The sequence below is a fragment of the Crocuta crocuta genome, unplaced genomic scaffold (genome assembly GCF_008692635.1).
Source record: "Crocuta crocuta isolate KB4526 unplaced genomic scaffold, BGI_CrCroc_1.0 scaffold415, whole genome shotgun sequence".
Taxonomy (NCBI): domain Eukaryota; kingdom Metazoa; phylum Chordata; class Mammalia; order Carnivora; family Hyaenidae; genus Crocuta; species Crocuta crocuta.
The window spans coordinates 1,003,430-1,019,783 of NW_027531525.1; the positions used below are offsets into that span (position 1 = coordinate 1,003,430).

General features: G+C 42.3%; 1 protein-coding gene across 3 annotated transcripts in view; it reads left to right on the plus strand.

The window, feature by feature from the left end:
- Positions 1-16,354, plus strand: part of GABPB2 (GA binding protein transcription factor subunit beta 2) — a 36,023-nt gene that overhangs the window by 8,249 nt on the left and 11,420 nt on the right. Inside the window, exons 3-6 of one of the 3 annotated variants that reach the window (XM_077772644.1) lie at positions 197-364; positions 904-1,098; positions 5,084-5,222; positions 13,298-13,414. In XM_077772644.1, coding sequence (XP_077628770.1) covers positions 197-364; positions 904-1,098; positions 5,084-5,222; positions 13,298-13,414 — 619 coding nt within the window. The remainder of the gene's footprint in view (positions 1-196; positions 365-903; positions 1,099-5,083; positions 5,223-13,297; positions 13,415-16,354) is intronic. The other 2 variants (XM_077772642.1, XM_077772643.1) reach the window with 2 other exon arrangements.

Below are 16,354 nucleotides of genomic sequence, written 5' to 3' on the forward strand. Positions count from 1 at the left end.
ACTTATTTAATTGGTGGTATATTTACTTGCCTGTTAGTAGATTAAGTTCTTAATTAATATTCTTTACTCCTCTTGCCCAACCAGACTCTGTCTCCAAGCACAGGAACCATAGACTGTACCTCTTGTTCGTTTGTGTCTCTCAGTGACTTAGGACTCTGCACACAGTTGATATTCAATGAGTATTATTTTCCCACAGCTTGGAACATCACCCCTCCACCTTGCAGCCCAGTATGGTCATTATTCCACAGCAGAAGTGCTCCTTCGAGCAGGCGTTAGCAGGGATGCCCGGACCAAAGTGGACAGGACCCCCCTGCACATGGCTGCAGCTGACGGACACGCACACATCGTGGAGCTGCTTGTTAGGGTAATAGTGGTGGATCTGTACTGTGAGAAAGACATCCACCTCCCTGTCTTCTTACTTACACGGGCGCTAGGAAACTAGGCTGGGGAAGATTAAGTTTAGGACAGTTCATAGCAGAGACTTGTACCTCTTTCAAGAGTCATCATGGCTTTGAGGACTTGGTTTTCTAATCTTTTACAGGCTAAGCAGACTTTACTGATTTTTCTTCATTCCCTTCTGCAGGTGTTCTCTGTACTTAGGCCTGTTTTTCTAGGTGCTCAGCTCTCTGTTAATAAATGCGACAAAAATCTGTTCTTTTCTCCTTCTTTTCCCATCTGTTATAATTTCCCAGTTGTCCTTAGAAAACCTACTCATTGAAGACATTATGTCTGCCATCATTCAGGAGAATTTGAAGAATGTTTCTCCCTTTGATATGTCTTAAACGTGATCGAAATTTGAATATGTGTAATCTCCATGGAAATCCTCTTTATTTGGGTGTTGGGATCTTGCACCTGTGCTACTATAACCAGTGTCTGTTTGAAAAAATTACTATCGTGTGACAGAATGGTGCAGATGTGAATGCCAAGGACATGCTGAAGATGACGGCTTTACATTGGGCCACAGAGCACCACCATCGGGACGTTGTGGAGCTGCTTATCAAGTATGGAGCTGATGTGCATGCTTTCAGCAAGTTTGATAAATCTGCCTTTGACATAGCGCTGGAGAAAAAGAATGCTGAGATTCTGGTCATCCTTCAGGTCTGGTTCTTTTTATGCCCTTAGAGTATAGTTTAACTGAAGTTAAGGATTTTTGTAGGAGCTAAATCAAAATTGAATTTTCTTATATTTTCTATATCTTATCAAGGTAGTACTTCTAATATGGCTCAACCTTATGACTCATTGTCATTAGTATTTTTTTTAACGTTTATTTATTTAAAAATTTTTTTAATGTTTATTTATTTTTAAGCGAGAGAGACAGAGCATGAGCAGGGGAGGGGCAGAGAGAGGGGGAGACACAGAATCGGAAGCAGGCTCCAGGCTCTGAGCTCTCGGTATAGAGCCCAACATGGGGCTCAAACTCACGAACTGTAAGATCATTACCTTAGCTAAAGTCAGACACTTAACCGACTAAGCCACCTAGGTACCCCAGTATTTTTTTTTAATGTTTATTTATTTTTGAGAGAGAGAGAACATGAGGTGGGGAGGTGCAGAGAGTGGGGGAAGACACAGAATCTGAAGCAGGATCTAGGCTCTCAGCTGTCAGCACAGAGCCCAACATGGGGCTCAACTCAAAAAATGTGAAATTAGGACCTGAGCCGAAGTTGGACTCTTAACCGACTGAGCCACCCAGGCACCCCAAAAGTTTATGATTTAGGGGCACCTGAGTACCTCAGTTCTTTGAGCATCAGACTTTATTTTTTATTTATTTATTTATTTATTTATTTATTTTTTATTTTTTTTAATGCATTTATTTTTTTTTATTTTTTTTAATGTTTTATTTATTTCTAGGAGAGAGAGAGAGACAGCATGAGCAGGGGAGGGTCAGAGAGAGAGGGAGTCACAGACTGAAACAGGCTCCAGGCTCTGAGCTGGCAGTCAGCACAGGGCCCGACGCGGGGCTCGAACCCACGAACCGCGAGATCATGACCTAAGCGAAAGTCGGACGCTTAACTGACTAAGCCACCCAGGTGCCCCTGGACTTTATTTTTTAAATCTATTAATTTATTTTGAGAGACAGAGAAAGCATGAGCAGGGGAGGGTCAGAGAGAGAATGACAGAGAATTCCAAGCAGGCTGCACACCATCAGTGCAGAGCCCAGTGTGGGACTCAAATTCACAAACCCTGAGATCATGACCTGAGCTGAAGTCAGACACTTAACCAGCTGAGCCCCCCAGGTGCCCTGCATTGGTATCTTAAAAAAAGCAGCATTCTTGATAGCCCTAAATCAGTCACGGTGATTGAAAGGCAGTGTTGTGGCTAGTACAAAAACAAGGTTTCTTTGGTTTTAGAGTGTTTTTTTCTCCATGAAAATTTCCCTTTCTAATTGAGCTTGACTTGGGACAATACTAAAAGCCTCTTTTAGTATACTGTTTTCTGAATATATATCAGGCATAATGAGGCAGTACATAGCTCTAATGCATATTGCTTCCTAAGAAAGCCATCTCAGAATTAAAAAGTAGCTGTGAGGATTTTACCCTTGAATTTCTTAATCTGGCACTTGTATATCAGGGAATAACAGGATGAAGGAACAAAGGTTAATAAGAAATGCCTGCCCTTGGAGTGTTTATGGTGTGATGAAGGTAAGGACAGGAATCAAGCATTATTTATTTGTTTATTTATTTATTTTATTTTATTTATTTCTAGGAGAGAGAGAGAGAGACAGCATGAGCAGGGGAGGGTCAGAGAGAGAGGGAGTCACAGACTGAAACAGGCTCCAGGCTCTGAGCTGGCAGTCAGCACAGAGCCCGATGCGGGGCCTGAACCCACGAACCCCGAGATCATGACCCAAGCGAAAGTCGGACGCTTAACTGACTAAGCCACCCAGGCGCCCCAGGAATCAAGCATTATAATATTACATTGATAAATCCATATTTATCGAGCATTGCAGGACCGCAGAAGAGGGAGTATGAATGATGCTTAATGCAAAGATTAAAGTGTATATAGAGGGGCACCTGGCTGGTTCAGTCGGAAGAGCGTGTCCCTCTTGATCTTGGGGTCATGAGTTCAATCTCCACATTGGGTACAGAGATTACTAAAAGAAAAAGAAAGTACGTGTAGAACCTGAACTGAGTTTTGAAGAAGTAGGCAAAGAAGAGAATTATATTCTAGACTAGAAAAAGAGTATATCAATTACATAGAGGTATGAAAGAGTATGGAATGTTGAAGAAAGTATAAGTTTTGTGACTAGAGATTGAGCAAGGGGAATGGAGTTTAGGAGTTGAGCTGAAGCTTAAGAGTTAGGCTGGGTTTTGTTTTCTTGTTTTGTTTTAATGTTTTATTTATTTCTGAGAGAGAGAGAAAGAGACAGCATGAGCTGGGGAGGATCAGAGAGAGAGGGAGACACAAAATCTAAAACAGGCTTCAGGCTCTGAGCTGTCTGTCAGCACAGAGCCCGACATGGGGCTTGAACCCACAAACTGTGAGATTGTGACCTGAGCTGAAGTTGGATGCAAGACCGACTGAGCCACCCAGGTGCCCCTGGCCGGGTTTTGAATGTAGGGGTGTTACATACAGTTTACATGCAGAGGAGTTTAGACTAGCTTTTGAATGTAGGAGTGTTGTAAAGTGTTGCAAAGGAGTTTAAACTATTTTGTGGGTAATGGGAATCCAATAGAAGATTTTAAATAGAAGATTGAGTTTTTTTTTTTTTTTAAGTGAACTTTACTCCCAACATGGGGCTTGAATTTAGGACTCTGAGATTAAGAGTCACATGCTCTACCAAGTGAGCCAGCCAGGCACCCCCATTTTAAAAAATTTTTTAATTAAAAATTATTTTATCTTATTTTTTGTAACTGAATTTTTTAAAGTTAATTTATTTATTTTGAGAGAAAGAACAGATGAGGGGCAGACAGAGGGAGAGAGAGAATCCCAAGCAGGCTCCACACAGACAGTGCGGAGCCCGATGTGGGGCTTGAATTCACAGTGTGAGATCATGACCTAGGTGGAAATCAAGAGTCAGATACTCAACCGACTGAGCCACCCAGGTGCCCCTGTGAAGTTTTGTTTTGTTTTGTTTTGTTTTGTTTTTTTAAGATGATTGTTTGGAGTGTAGTTCACTGACCTGGGAGAAGCAAAACTTTAATATGACTTTCATTAAGCCAGGCACAGGCCAGTGGGGGCTTGAATTAAGGAAATCATAGTGGAGTGTAGAAGAAGAGGCAGACTCGAGAAGGAATTTGACAGTAACCAGAGAATGGGTAATCTGTTTCAACTGAAGCTCGGAGTCAAAGGGATAATTATATGTAAAAAATAGGTAGCCATTTCTGTCGCGTTTTCAGGGTTTTTTTTTTCCTGACAGATGGTTCCCTATAGACTGACTGATAGTCCTCTTCAGCTTCAGTTTCTTACTTAGAGCTCTTTCCAAACTGGACTTTCGAAGCAATTATCATGTTTGTAGAAAACTGCTTCTGAAAGTTAGAAAATAAAATAAAAGATGAGCACCTTTACACCTAAATGGTACAGATATCCCTGGAAGCAAAGTGCAGCATATGGAACTAGACTTGAAAATCTGGCACTCGTTTATCTGCTTGTTACCAATTCTCTTAGGAATTTCTTCATTGGCCAAGTGGAACAAGTAGTTGGACAAAACTCTGGAGAATATTCTTCTCCGTAGATTCACCGTAGGGATCTGCTGCTAGCGCATTGACTTGTACATAATTCATTGATCAAAGAGTATTAGTGCTGGAAATTACTTTTTAGGCCACTATCCTCATTTTCCAAATAAAAAACAAGATCCAGACGGGTTAAGTGAATTGTTTAGAAGTTTTTACAAAGAATACACTTTTTTGCAAACAATAATGCTTTTTTTTCTTTAAATTAGAAATAAACTTGGGAAAGCATCTGAACACCTTTGTTGCCCTGGTCTGGAAAAACAAAACAAGACCGGTGATCGTAATGAGAGCCCCGAGCGAGCTGCCCGGGACGTGGCGTGCCACAGCGAGTTCTGCTCGATAGGCACTGCTCCGTCACTATGTAACCACGGCCAATGGGCTGGGGCTGTGAACTGTTCTGACTTGTTTTGTAGGAAGCAATGCAGAATCAGGTGAATGCTAATCCCGAGAGAGCCCCCTCCGGGACTGTGGCTACCCCGTTCATCTTCACACCCGCAGAGGTCGTCAGCCTTGCCAGCCTTGTTTCTTCAGCCAGCACCAAAACAACCACAGGTAACACCTTGATAACATGGCATTTATTTTAGACTTGAAATGAACAAAACCCCAGTTTTTCCTATGAGATGAATGGATATCCTGTCCTTTGTTAAAATATTTGACGGATAGGTTTAGAATACATTTTTTTATTAAAAATTTTTTTTACATTTATTTATTTTTGAGAGACAGAGGCAGAGCACAAGTAGGGGAGGGGGAGGGAGAGAAGGAGACACAGAATCCGAAGCAGGCTTCAGGCTCTGAGCTGTCAGCACAGAGCCCGACACGGGGCTCAAACCCACAAGCCGTGAGATCGTGACCTGAGCCAAAGTTGAACACTTAACCGACTGAGCCACCCAGGCGCCCCGGTTTATAATACATTTTAAAGCTAATGCACTTTTTCTTTCCGGGGAAGGGGGAGATTGTACACAGGGATTATACATGAGTGCTTCATGTATTAAAAGTAAAATATTTTACAGATTAATCTGTGAAAGGGTTATATGTGACCACAAAATGAAAATATAAGGGCATTTCAGTATGGTACCACTAAGGAAAACAGTTAAGTATTCATAGTCTAAAATATGACAGATAGGGTCGCCTGGGTGGCTCAGTCAGTAAAGTATCCAACTTTGGCTCAGGTCATGATCTCATGGTTCGTGGGTTTGAGCCCTACATCGGGCCCTGTGCTGACAGCTCAGAGCCTGGAGCTGCTTCCAGTTCTGTGTCTCCCTCTCTGCCTGTCCCTCCCTTGGTTGTGCTCTGTCTCTCTCTCTCTATCAAAAATAAACATTAAAAAAAATTTTTTTTAAATAAGACATTGTGTTCTTAGTTAAGTTTGTATAATATTAAAGGAAGATTGTGAATGAAGTATTATTATTGAAAGGTAGTGTGGCAAAAAGAAACAGCATATACACAATATTCATAGAATTTTACATTCAGAACTGCATTCAAATACTGATTTATTAATTGACTACATGCTTGACCTTGTGAAAACTCTTCTCGAAGCCTTCTTTACTTATCTACCAAACTGGGGTATAATAATACGTACTTTATGAGGTGGTTGTGAGACTTTGAGATTATATTTTCCATTTTATAGCAGGACTTGAGTAATAGTATTAAATGAAAATGTTAACTTCTCAATGAAAGTTTATTGTTATGCCCTCAAGGGGGCAGTAGTGATCTTCATTTTGTGAGCCATTGACGATCATTTAAAATCACTGTGCTTTGCTTTCAGCTAGATGATTCAAAAGGTTTAGCTTAAATATACGGATACATGTAATCAGAACATTCACAACTTTTTGGATTTGTTGTGGTTAAGGCCGCAGTGTTTAGAACAAATGCCTTTATAATCTCAAATCTTTTAGAAGCTAGTAATTTGTTCACAAATATGTGAAAGGAACTAGAGTTGGTAATCTAATTATTGAAATTCTTCAGACCCTGATCTGAAATGATAAGCAAAGTTGAAGATATTTAGAATAGAACTCCTTAGCCTTGGTTCCCGTGGGCCTATATCGTGTTTGTCAGGTTGCTTTTGGCAAATCTACTGTTTCTTCTGTATGTTGCCGACCACAAATTGAGATTGCTAAACCATCACATAATGGAGCTGTGCTCTCCAGGGATATCTTACGCATGAAGCAGTTCTACCTAGCTCTCTCCTTCGGGGGGGATAATCAGTGCAGATGAAAGAGAGAAGAGTTAGGAGACAAATTCAGGTTGTATTACTCAACGGGTTAAAGGATTTTCTTTTCCTGAATGGTGGGTGGCTTCTTGTTTCCCATCATTCAGTGAAACTTTTTTCATCCAGAAATATATTTTTTTATGTTTATTATTGAGACAGAAACAGAGCATGAGCAGGGGAGGGACAGAGAGAGAGGGAGACACAGAATTGGAAACAGGCTCCAGGCTCTGAGCTGTCAGCACAGAGCCCGACGCGAGGCTCGAACCCATGAACTGATAGATCATAACCTGAGCCAAAGTCAGATGCTCAACCGACTGAGCCACCCAGGCGCCCCAACATCCAGTAATATTTTTAAGAATTAAAGGGAAGGACTAACACGCACGCATACACACAAACACACACACACACACACACACACACTTAACTGCAGGGATCCTAGATTATCATTTTGATGGATATTTTTGATAATAAAATTCAGATTATAAAGCTTGCTTTCATTTCTCCATTTGTGACCAAAGATACACTGATTATTAGGGCTACCATCAAACTGCAGTGGTTCAAAAAGGCAGATAGACTAAATTAAACATTAATCAGGGCAAAACAGAGTTATGGAGGTGTATTTCCTATTTCTGTAGGATCATAAGATGCACTCCAAAGTCAAATATAAATAACTTTGTATTGGTGCATAAGGAGTACAGGCTTTGGAATCTAATGAATTGCATTCTAATCTGAGCTCTGACATTTACTACCTGTGTGACCTGGGCAAGTTATTTAGTTTTTATGGATCTAGTTTTTACCAGCTCATTGAAATTGCCTAGCTTAGCACAGCACATTCCCCCAAATGAAGAGTTTGTCTAAGCCACATTCTGAACTGGTAACGAGAGTACTCATTGATAATGTCATTTCGTTTGAAAGCAACAGCATCCATGCAGATTTTACGTTCTTTGATGTTGGGTCTTATATTGAGGAAAAAGAAGCAATATTGTTTTTTGTTTTTAATTTTTTTTATTTAAAAAAATTTTTTAATGTTTTATTTATTTCTGAGAGAGAGAGAGGCAGCGTGAACAGTGGAGGGTCAGAGAGAGACGGAGACATAGAATCCAAAATAGGCTCCAGGCTCTGAGCTGTCAGCACAGAGCCTGACGCGGGGCTCAAACTCACAAACCGTGAGATGATGACCTGAGCTGATGTTGGACACTTAACCCACTGCGCCACCCAGGTGCCCCACAATATTGTTTAACAGTAAAGGACCTTGTTTTACTAGAATTCACTGGGATAAGTCTAAAGAGATAACTAGTATCTCTTTTCAGTTTCAACTATACATGTCAGAATACTAAACCCAATTTTTCACAAATGTTCTTTCTTCATTTTGCTGTTGAGTAGAGTTGGGTGAGTTATTAATCAAAGGGAGAATACCCTTAGCCTGGTATCATCATGTACTGAAAAGTATATAATGCTTTCTCAAGAAGCAGTTTTACCCAGCTCTCCTACTTTAGCTGAGTGACCTATGTGAGATTTGGCCTACTTGAACTTTATAACAGCTGTGTGTGTGTATGTGTGTGTGTGTGTGTGTGTGTGTGTGTGTTAACTGTCATAAAATGATAACTCTGTTTTTGGATTGCTAGTGACTATTGTCATATATATTCTACCCTCCTCATATATAGATATATAGATATATATAGTAAAACCTTGGTTTGGGAGCATAATTCTGGAAACATGCTCGTAATCCAAAACATTTGTATATCAAAGAGAATTTCCCCATAAGAAATACTGGAGGAGCATCTGAGTGGCTCAGTTGGTTAAGTGTCTGACTTCAGTTCAGGTCATGACCTCGTGGTTTATGGGTTTGAGCCCCATGTCATGCTCTGTGTTGACAGCTCAGAGCCCAGAGGCTGCTTTGGATGCTGTGTCTCCCTCTCTCTCTGCCTCTCCCCTATTTATGCTCTCTCTCTCTCTGTTTCTGTCTCTCAAAAATAAACATAAAAAAATAAAATACTGGAAACTCAGATAATTCGTTCTACAACCCCAAAATATTCATATAAAAATGATTATATTACTGTAATACAAATTAATAAAGAAAATACAAAATATAAAGAAAAATAAACACGTTAACCTGTGCTTCCCTTTGAAAATCATCATGGCTGGTGTGAGGGAGACAAGAGAGAAGAGGGTTAATGTGTAGGACGACTTTCATTATCACTAATGGAATCACTGCCTTCCATTGGCTCAATGGGATCTTTTACTGCATGGGGGCCATTGTATACATCTACAGTGTTGACTATAGTACAGTATTCATAAACTCTTGTTACTGTATTTAATGTAACTGGCAATAAGGCAGCAGAGGAAAGGGTCTATGTCTGCAGGCATTCTGACCTAGAATGCAGCAAAGCCTTCCCAAGCTCACTCTTGCAGGGAAGAGCAAAGGACTGTCCACACTAGTGCCAGTTGTGGGCACCTTCCAATGTTCTGAAACATCACTGGTTTCTGCCAAATACCGCCTCTAAGACCAAGCATCTGAGCATGGGAGATAATCACCCACAATCCCGCAGCGAGCGAGCAAGCAACGGAGAGAAAGAGAGAGAGGGAGAGAGGAGACCCATTGGCTCAGTTGTGATCATGTGACATTTGGTGTCACATACTGCTCCTATTGCAAGACATCACTTGTTTATCAAGTGAAAATTTATTAGAAATGTTTGCTGGTCATGGGGCGCCTGGGTGGCTNCGGGGGAGGAACAGAAGGAGGGAGACAGGATCTGAAGCAGGCTGTAGGCTCTGAGCTGTCAGTACAGAGCCTGACACGAGGCTCGAACTCACAGACCATGAGATCATGACCTGAGCCAAAGCCAGATGCTTAAACCATTGAGCCATCCAGGCACCCCCTCATTTGTGAATTACTTTTTTTAGAATTTCTTTAATGTTTTTTATTTATTTCTGAGAGAGACAGAGTGAGCAGGGGAGGGTCAGAGAGAGAGGGAGATACAGAATCTGAAGCAGGCTCCAGGCTCTGAGCTGTCAGCACAGAGCCCAACGCGGGGCTCGAACCCATGAACCATGAGATCATGACCTGAGCCGAAGTTGGACACTTAACCGACTGAGCCCCCCAGGCACCCCCTCATCTGTGAATTTTTATGTCAGTGTTTGGTATGGTAAGTTGGGTGATGGGAAAAGCATTCATTTAGTGGGAACACTAGAGAATATAGCTGGATCTTGCTCTACATGAAGTCATTGGATAGACGTAGATTCTTTTCTGGAGGTCAGGCACTCTGTGTTCCACTCAGGCTGTTTCCTTCCCTGAATGTTTTATGAGAGGATTAAAATAAAACAGGGTTATCAATACTGTCTCCACCCTAATTACCCACTGCCACCGTCATCATCCAAAAGCTTTGAGTAAGATCATTTGTAGCTGGGGTGCCCAGGTGGCTTAGTCGGTAGGGCATGCAACTCTTGATCTCAGGGTTGTGAGTTTTCACCCCATACTGGATGCAGAGATTACTAAAAAAATAAACTTAAAAGAAGATAGTTTAGGGGCACCTGGGTGGCTCAGTCAGTTGAGTGTCCAATGCTTGACCTCAGCTCAGGTCTTGATCTCAGGGTGGTGGGTTCAAGCTCCACATTGGACACGGAGCCTACTTAAAAAGAAGATAATCTGTAGCAGTTAGGAGTACTGTACAAGTAATCCACCTTTTAAAGGCAAATCTTCTGAAATTTAAATTTATAAACCAGTTAATTTACCTACATTAATCATATCAGAAAAGGATTCTTTGCTCTGTGGAAGAATTTATTATAAGGAATGTTAAGTGGGAATTTCTTTATTTTACAGATAACTGGCACTTTGATAAACAAAAGGCTGGAGAGAATCTTTAAGCATAGATGGTGAGAAAACATAAAAATTAAGAGTACATTGAAGCGGCACCTGGGTGGGTCATTCGGTTGAGTGTCCGACTCTGGCTTAGGTCATGATCTCATGATTTGTGAGTTTGAGCCCCACATCGGGCTTGCTACTGTCAGGACAGAGCCCACTTTAGATACTTGTCTCCCTTCTTGCACTCTTGCAAAAATAAATAAAACACTTTTTAAAATTGTAAAAAAAAAAAAAAAAAAGTACTGGGGCCCCTAGCTGGCTCAGTCAGTAGAGCCTGTGACTCTTGATCTTGGGGTTGTAAGTTTGATCCCCACATTGGGTGTAGAGATTACTTAAAATCTTAAAGAAAGTTAAAAGTACATTTAAAAAAGAGGAAAAGTTTATCTGGGTCACCTGGGTGGCTCAGTCTGTTGAGCATCTGACTCTTGCATTTTGGCTCAGGTCATGATCTCATGGTTCATGAGATTGAGCCCCACTCTGACAGCGTGTGCCTGCTTGGGATTCTCTCTCTCCCTCTCTGCCCCTCCCCCACTCTCTTTCTCAAAATAAATAAATATTCTTTAAAAATAAAAGAAAACAAAAAGATAAGTATTTCAATCAGAGCCCAGTCAGGAGACTAGACTACATGGCTAGTTGTATAATTTTTAAAATAATATATAACATATAATTTGTAAATATATCTAAACACATGTATAATTTTAAAAAAAATTCTTAGTAATAGTGGATTGACTACTAGATGCGAGGAGAGCTCTAAAGAATACCAGAATAGCCAATTTAGGGAGCAGAAACTCCATCTATAGGACAAAACTTAATTTCATGCTAATTGTCAAGAAATATTGATAAGGATCCAGTTTAAGTATGACAAGGTAAGGCAAAAAAGGGTGGATTTAGAGCTGAGAAGCAATAAATTCACAACTGACACAAAAGTATCTTTGAAATTATAATGAAAGATAGTGAAATGCAATTTATTTTATAAAAGATTTATGCAAAACTGTCAAGTAATACTTTTTTAAAATGTTGATTTATTGGGGTGCCTGGGTGGCTTAGTCGGTTAAGCGTCCGACTTTCACTTAGGTCATGATCTCACAGTTCGTGGGTTCGAGCCCCGCGTCGGGCTCTGTGCTGACAGCCAGTTCAGAACCTGGAGCCTGCTTCAGATTCTGTGTCTCCCTCTCTCTCTGACCCTCCCCTGCTCACGCTGTCTCTCTCTCCTAGAAATAAAATAAATAAATAAAATAAAATGTGTATTTATTAACATAAACACGAGCCAGGGAGGAGCAGAACGAGAGAGAATCCCAAGAAGACTCCTTGATGTCAGCACATTGCCCCATGTGTGTCTTGATCATGACCTGAGCCACAGTCAAAAGTCGGATGCTTAACTGACTGAACCGCCCAAGTGCCTCTGGAATAGTTTGGGTTCATAAGGTTAGGCATGGAAGTTGCCAGATCTAATGCACTTTCTTCCTGGAACTTACTTGTAAGAATAGCGCACAGAAAAAAGAAGAAAAGGTTATGAACAAAGTGTTGGGTTTTTTTTTTTAAGTACATCATGAAATAACTAAGTAAGTAATTGTTTTTTAGCACAAATTGGTCATACTGCTGTTTGCCATTAAGTGAAATGGCCCGTTTGTAACCGATCTCACAGTTGGAGGCCAGTCCTCCGCTTCTCACCTGTCTGGCGGAGGCATGGAGGTAGTGTGGTTCAGTGAAGCCCGGGCAGGACTCTTACCCCCGCAGCGCATAGCATAGTGGAGTCTGCTCCGTGTGCCCACTGCCCGGGGCCGCTCTGTACCACCAGCTGGGGGAGCGGGGACCACTCTTGGTCTGCTGGCTACGGACGCCTGGCACTGGCAGTGCCGAGAGGATGAGCCAGGGTGGGGAACCTGGTGGCCCAGTACCACGCATGTTACCTTAATCCACTTTGTTTTTTTGTTTTTTTTGTTTTTTAAATGTTTTATTTATTTCTAGGAGAGAGAGAGACAGTGTGAGCAGGAGAGGGTCAGAGAGAGAGGGAGTCACAGACTGAAACAGGCTCCAGGCTCTGAGCCGGCAGTCAGCACAGAGCCCGACGCGGGGCTCGAACCCATGAACCGCGAGACCATGACCTAAGCGAAAGTCGGACGCTCAACCGACTAAGCCACCCAGGCGCCCCACCTTAATCCACTTTGAAGGAAAGACTTTCCAAACCTTGCAAGAGTGTTAATACCATGAGCATTGGTTTATATCAGTTTCTATTGGAGAGCAAAGGAAGGAAAAGCTGAGGTTTTGATTTAATAAAGGCATTTTTTTTTAATGTTTATTCTGAGAGAGAGAGTGAGCAGGAAAGGGGCAGAGAGAGAAGGAGAGGGAGAATCCCAAGCAGGCCCCACACAGTCAGTGCAGAGCCTGATGCGGGGGCCCAAACCCACAAACTATGAGTTCAAGGATCTGAGCTGAAACCAAGTCGGATGCTTACCCAGCTGAGCCACCCAGGCGCCCCAGATGAGAAAAACCGTTTTTAGTTCATCTCCATTTATTCTCTGCACCAGACCTCATTTGCCTTTTTTACCAAAATAGGTGACCCCCACCCCTCCTCTGCAGCACATGCGTCCAATCCCAGCACCGCAGTGCTGGCCGCCCTTGCAGCTCTCGCTGCGGCATCGGCCCCCCTCTCCAACCCCCACAGGGCCACAGGTAGGTAAGGGACGTCTGCTGGGTGAACCACCATTGCTTCTTTTTTTTAACTGTATTTATTTTGAGGGAGAGCGGGGGAGGGGCAGCGAGAGAGGGAGAAAGAGAATCCCAGGCAGGCTCTGAGCTGTCAGCACAGAGCCCAGCAAGGGCCTCAATCTCATGAACTGTGAGATCATGACCCGAGCCAAAACCAAGTTGGACACTTAACTGACTAAGCTGCCCAGACACCCTAAATCACCAGTTCTCTTTTGTTTTACATTTCCAGCAGATTTAAATTGCATGAAATATTAAAGAGTTATTGTTAATTAGAGCTATCTAGGAAAGAGGCATGTAGAGTCATTGAGCATCAGAAAGAAAGATGACTAAGGGATACATTCAGGTGGCCGGATGATATTAGAGAACGTCCAAGTTATTTCTTTGTATTTTGCAGTCCCGAGTCTGTTTGCCCCGACTCTGGTTGCTTCAGATTGAAATGTTTAGTCTTCTGTTAACACATTATTTGGGAAATACTCTATGTTCTGTTTTGACTGACGCTATCATAGAATGATTCAGAATAGCAGCCGAGATATGTTGTATTTATTAAAGCATCAAAATACGTAGGACTGCTACCTCTCTCGTCACGTCCTGCATACTCCAGGGTGGCTTCCTTTCATTTTCACTGGAGCTCTTATTTTGGCATTTCTTATTTTTTTTAATGTTTATTTTTGAGAGAGAAAGAGAGAGAGAGACACAGAGCACGAGTGGGGGAGGGGCAGAGAGAGAGGGAGACACAGAATCTGAAGCTCTGTGGCAGCACAGAGTCCAACGACAGGACTTGAACTCACAAACCGTGAGATCGTGTGTCGTATGCTTAACCAACTGAGCCACTCAGATGCCCCGATATTTTGGCATTTCTCATGGAGTTGAGCCACATATGCTGTATGTGTGTACCCTTCTAATATTTAAGATAAAGAGGTTTCAGGTCACACAGCCGGAGCTAGTAATCTATGGGGAAAAGGCTCAGAGCTTCATAAAGCTGGGGGCAGAGCTCTAGGCGAGGCCGAACGGTCGTGTGGGAACCTCGGTAGCCCTCTGGGGGTCTGCTCCGCTGTAATGGGAGCAAGTTTTTCTGTCTTCTTCCTGCCATTGACACGTGGGTGTGAGAACACTCCTCCAACCCCATTTTTCCGACCGGCAGCAGTCATAAAGGTCTCTGTTCAGACACGTATGAACATGCATCATGGAAGAGGGAAAACAATATGTTAATTATTTGCTTTTCTTTTTGTTTTAGTTTTTTAACGTTTATTTATTTGTGAGAGACAGAGCTCGAGTAGGGGAGGGGTAGAGAGAGAGACACACACACACACAGAATCCGAAGCAGGCTCTAGGCTCTGAGCTATTAGCACAGAGCCCAACCCAGGGCTCGAACCCATGAATCAAAGTCAAAGTCGGCTCCTTAACCGCCTGAGCCACCTAGGTGCCCTTGATTTGCTTTCTGATTGAATAAATTACTTAACTTCTCCAGGTCTCCTCACGTCTGGCTGAGGTTGGATGGTTGGATCAGATTATCTGTCGAAGCTCTTTTAGCCATAACATTTAACTGTTCTTTGTTTTAAGAGATGTCAGTGCTCTATTTCCATTTAGCTACCTGTGTCTCATGTGGATAGTCCTTACTGCACTTCGTGCAAAGTTTACCTTTAACTCTTTAGATAGAGAAATTCCATAGTGGTGAGAACTCTCTTCCCTAATAGTTACTAGGGATATTGACCAACCAAATGGAAAATCTTTTCTAAGCCTTATTTATTTAAGTAATTTCTGCACCCAATGTGCAGCTCAAACTCACCACCCCAAGATCAAGAGTCATGCTCTTGAGCCAGCCAGGCACTAACCCCCCCCACACCTCACCTTTTAATTACCAAACTGAATATCTTAAATTTTATTTTATTTTTATATTTTAATTTTTTAAATGTTTATTATTTTTGAGAGAGAGAGCAGGTGGGGCAGAGAGACAGGAAGACAGACAACCCAAAGCAGGCTCCGAACCATCAGCATAGAGCCATCAGCACAGAGCCCCACATGGGGATCGATCTCTTGAACCATGGGATCAGGATCTGAGCCAAAGTCGGATGTTCAACTGACTGAGCCACCCAGGCATCCCTAAATTTACCATCTTAGCCATTTTTTAAACATTTATTTATTTTTATTATTTTTTTTACATTTATTTATTTTTGAGAGAGCAAGATAGAGCATGAGCAGGGAAGTGCAGAGAGAGAGGGAGACACAGAATCTGCAGCAGGCTCCAGGCTCTGAGCTGTCAGCACAGAGCCCGACGCGGGGCTCAAACCCACAAACTATGAGATCATGACCTGAGCCAAAGTCGGACGCTCAACCGACTGAGCCAACCAGGCGCCCCTTCGTTTATTTTTATTTTATTTTTTTTCCCCTTCATTTATTTTTAAAAGAAAGAGAGCTTGTGAGTGTGAGTGGGGGAGTTGCAGAGAGAGGTAGACAGAGGCTCTGAAGCAGGCTCTGTACTGTCAGCACAGAGCCTGATGCAAGGCTTGAACCCACAAACTAAGATCATGACCTGAGCCAAAGTTGGATGCTTAACTGACTGAGCCACCAGGTGCCCCATGAATACCTTGATTTAACATAATATATATAAAGCTCTTAAAAAGGTACCTGGCGGGGCGCCTGGGTGGCTTAGTCGGTTAAGCGTCCGACTTTCGCTTAGGTCATGATCTCGCGGTTCGTGGGTTCGAGCCCCGCGTCGGGCTCTGTGCTGACTGCCCGCTCAGAGCCTGGAGCCTGTTTCAGTCTGTGACTCCCTCTCTCTCTGCCCCTCCCCTGCTCACGCTGTCTCTCTCTCTCTCTCCTAGAAATAAATAAAAACATTTAAAAAAAAAAATAAAAAAAAAAAAATAAAAAGGTACCTGGCTACTCTGTATGTAGTCGGTGTTA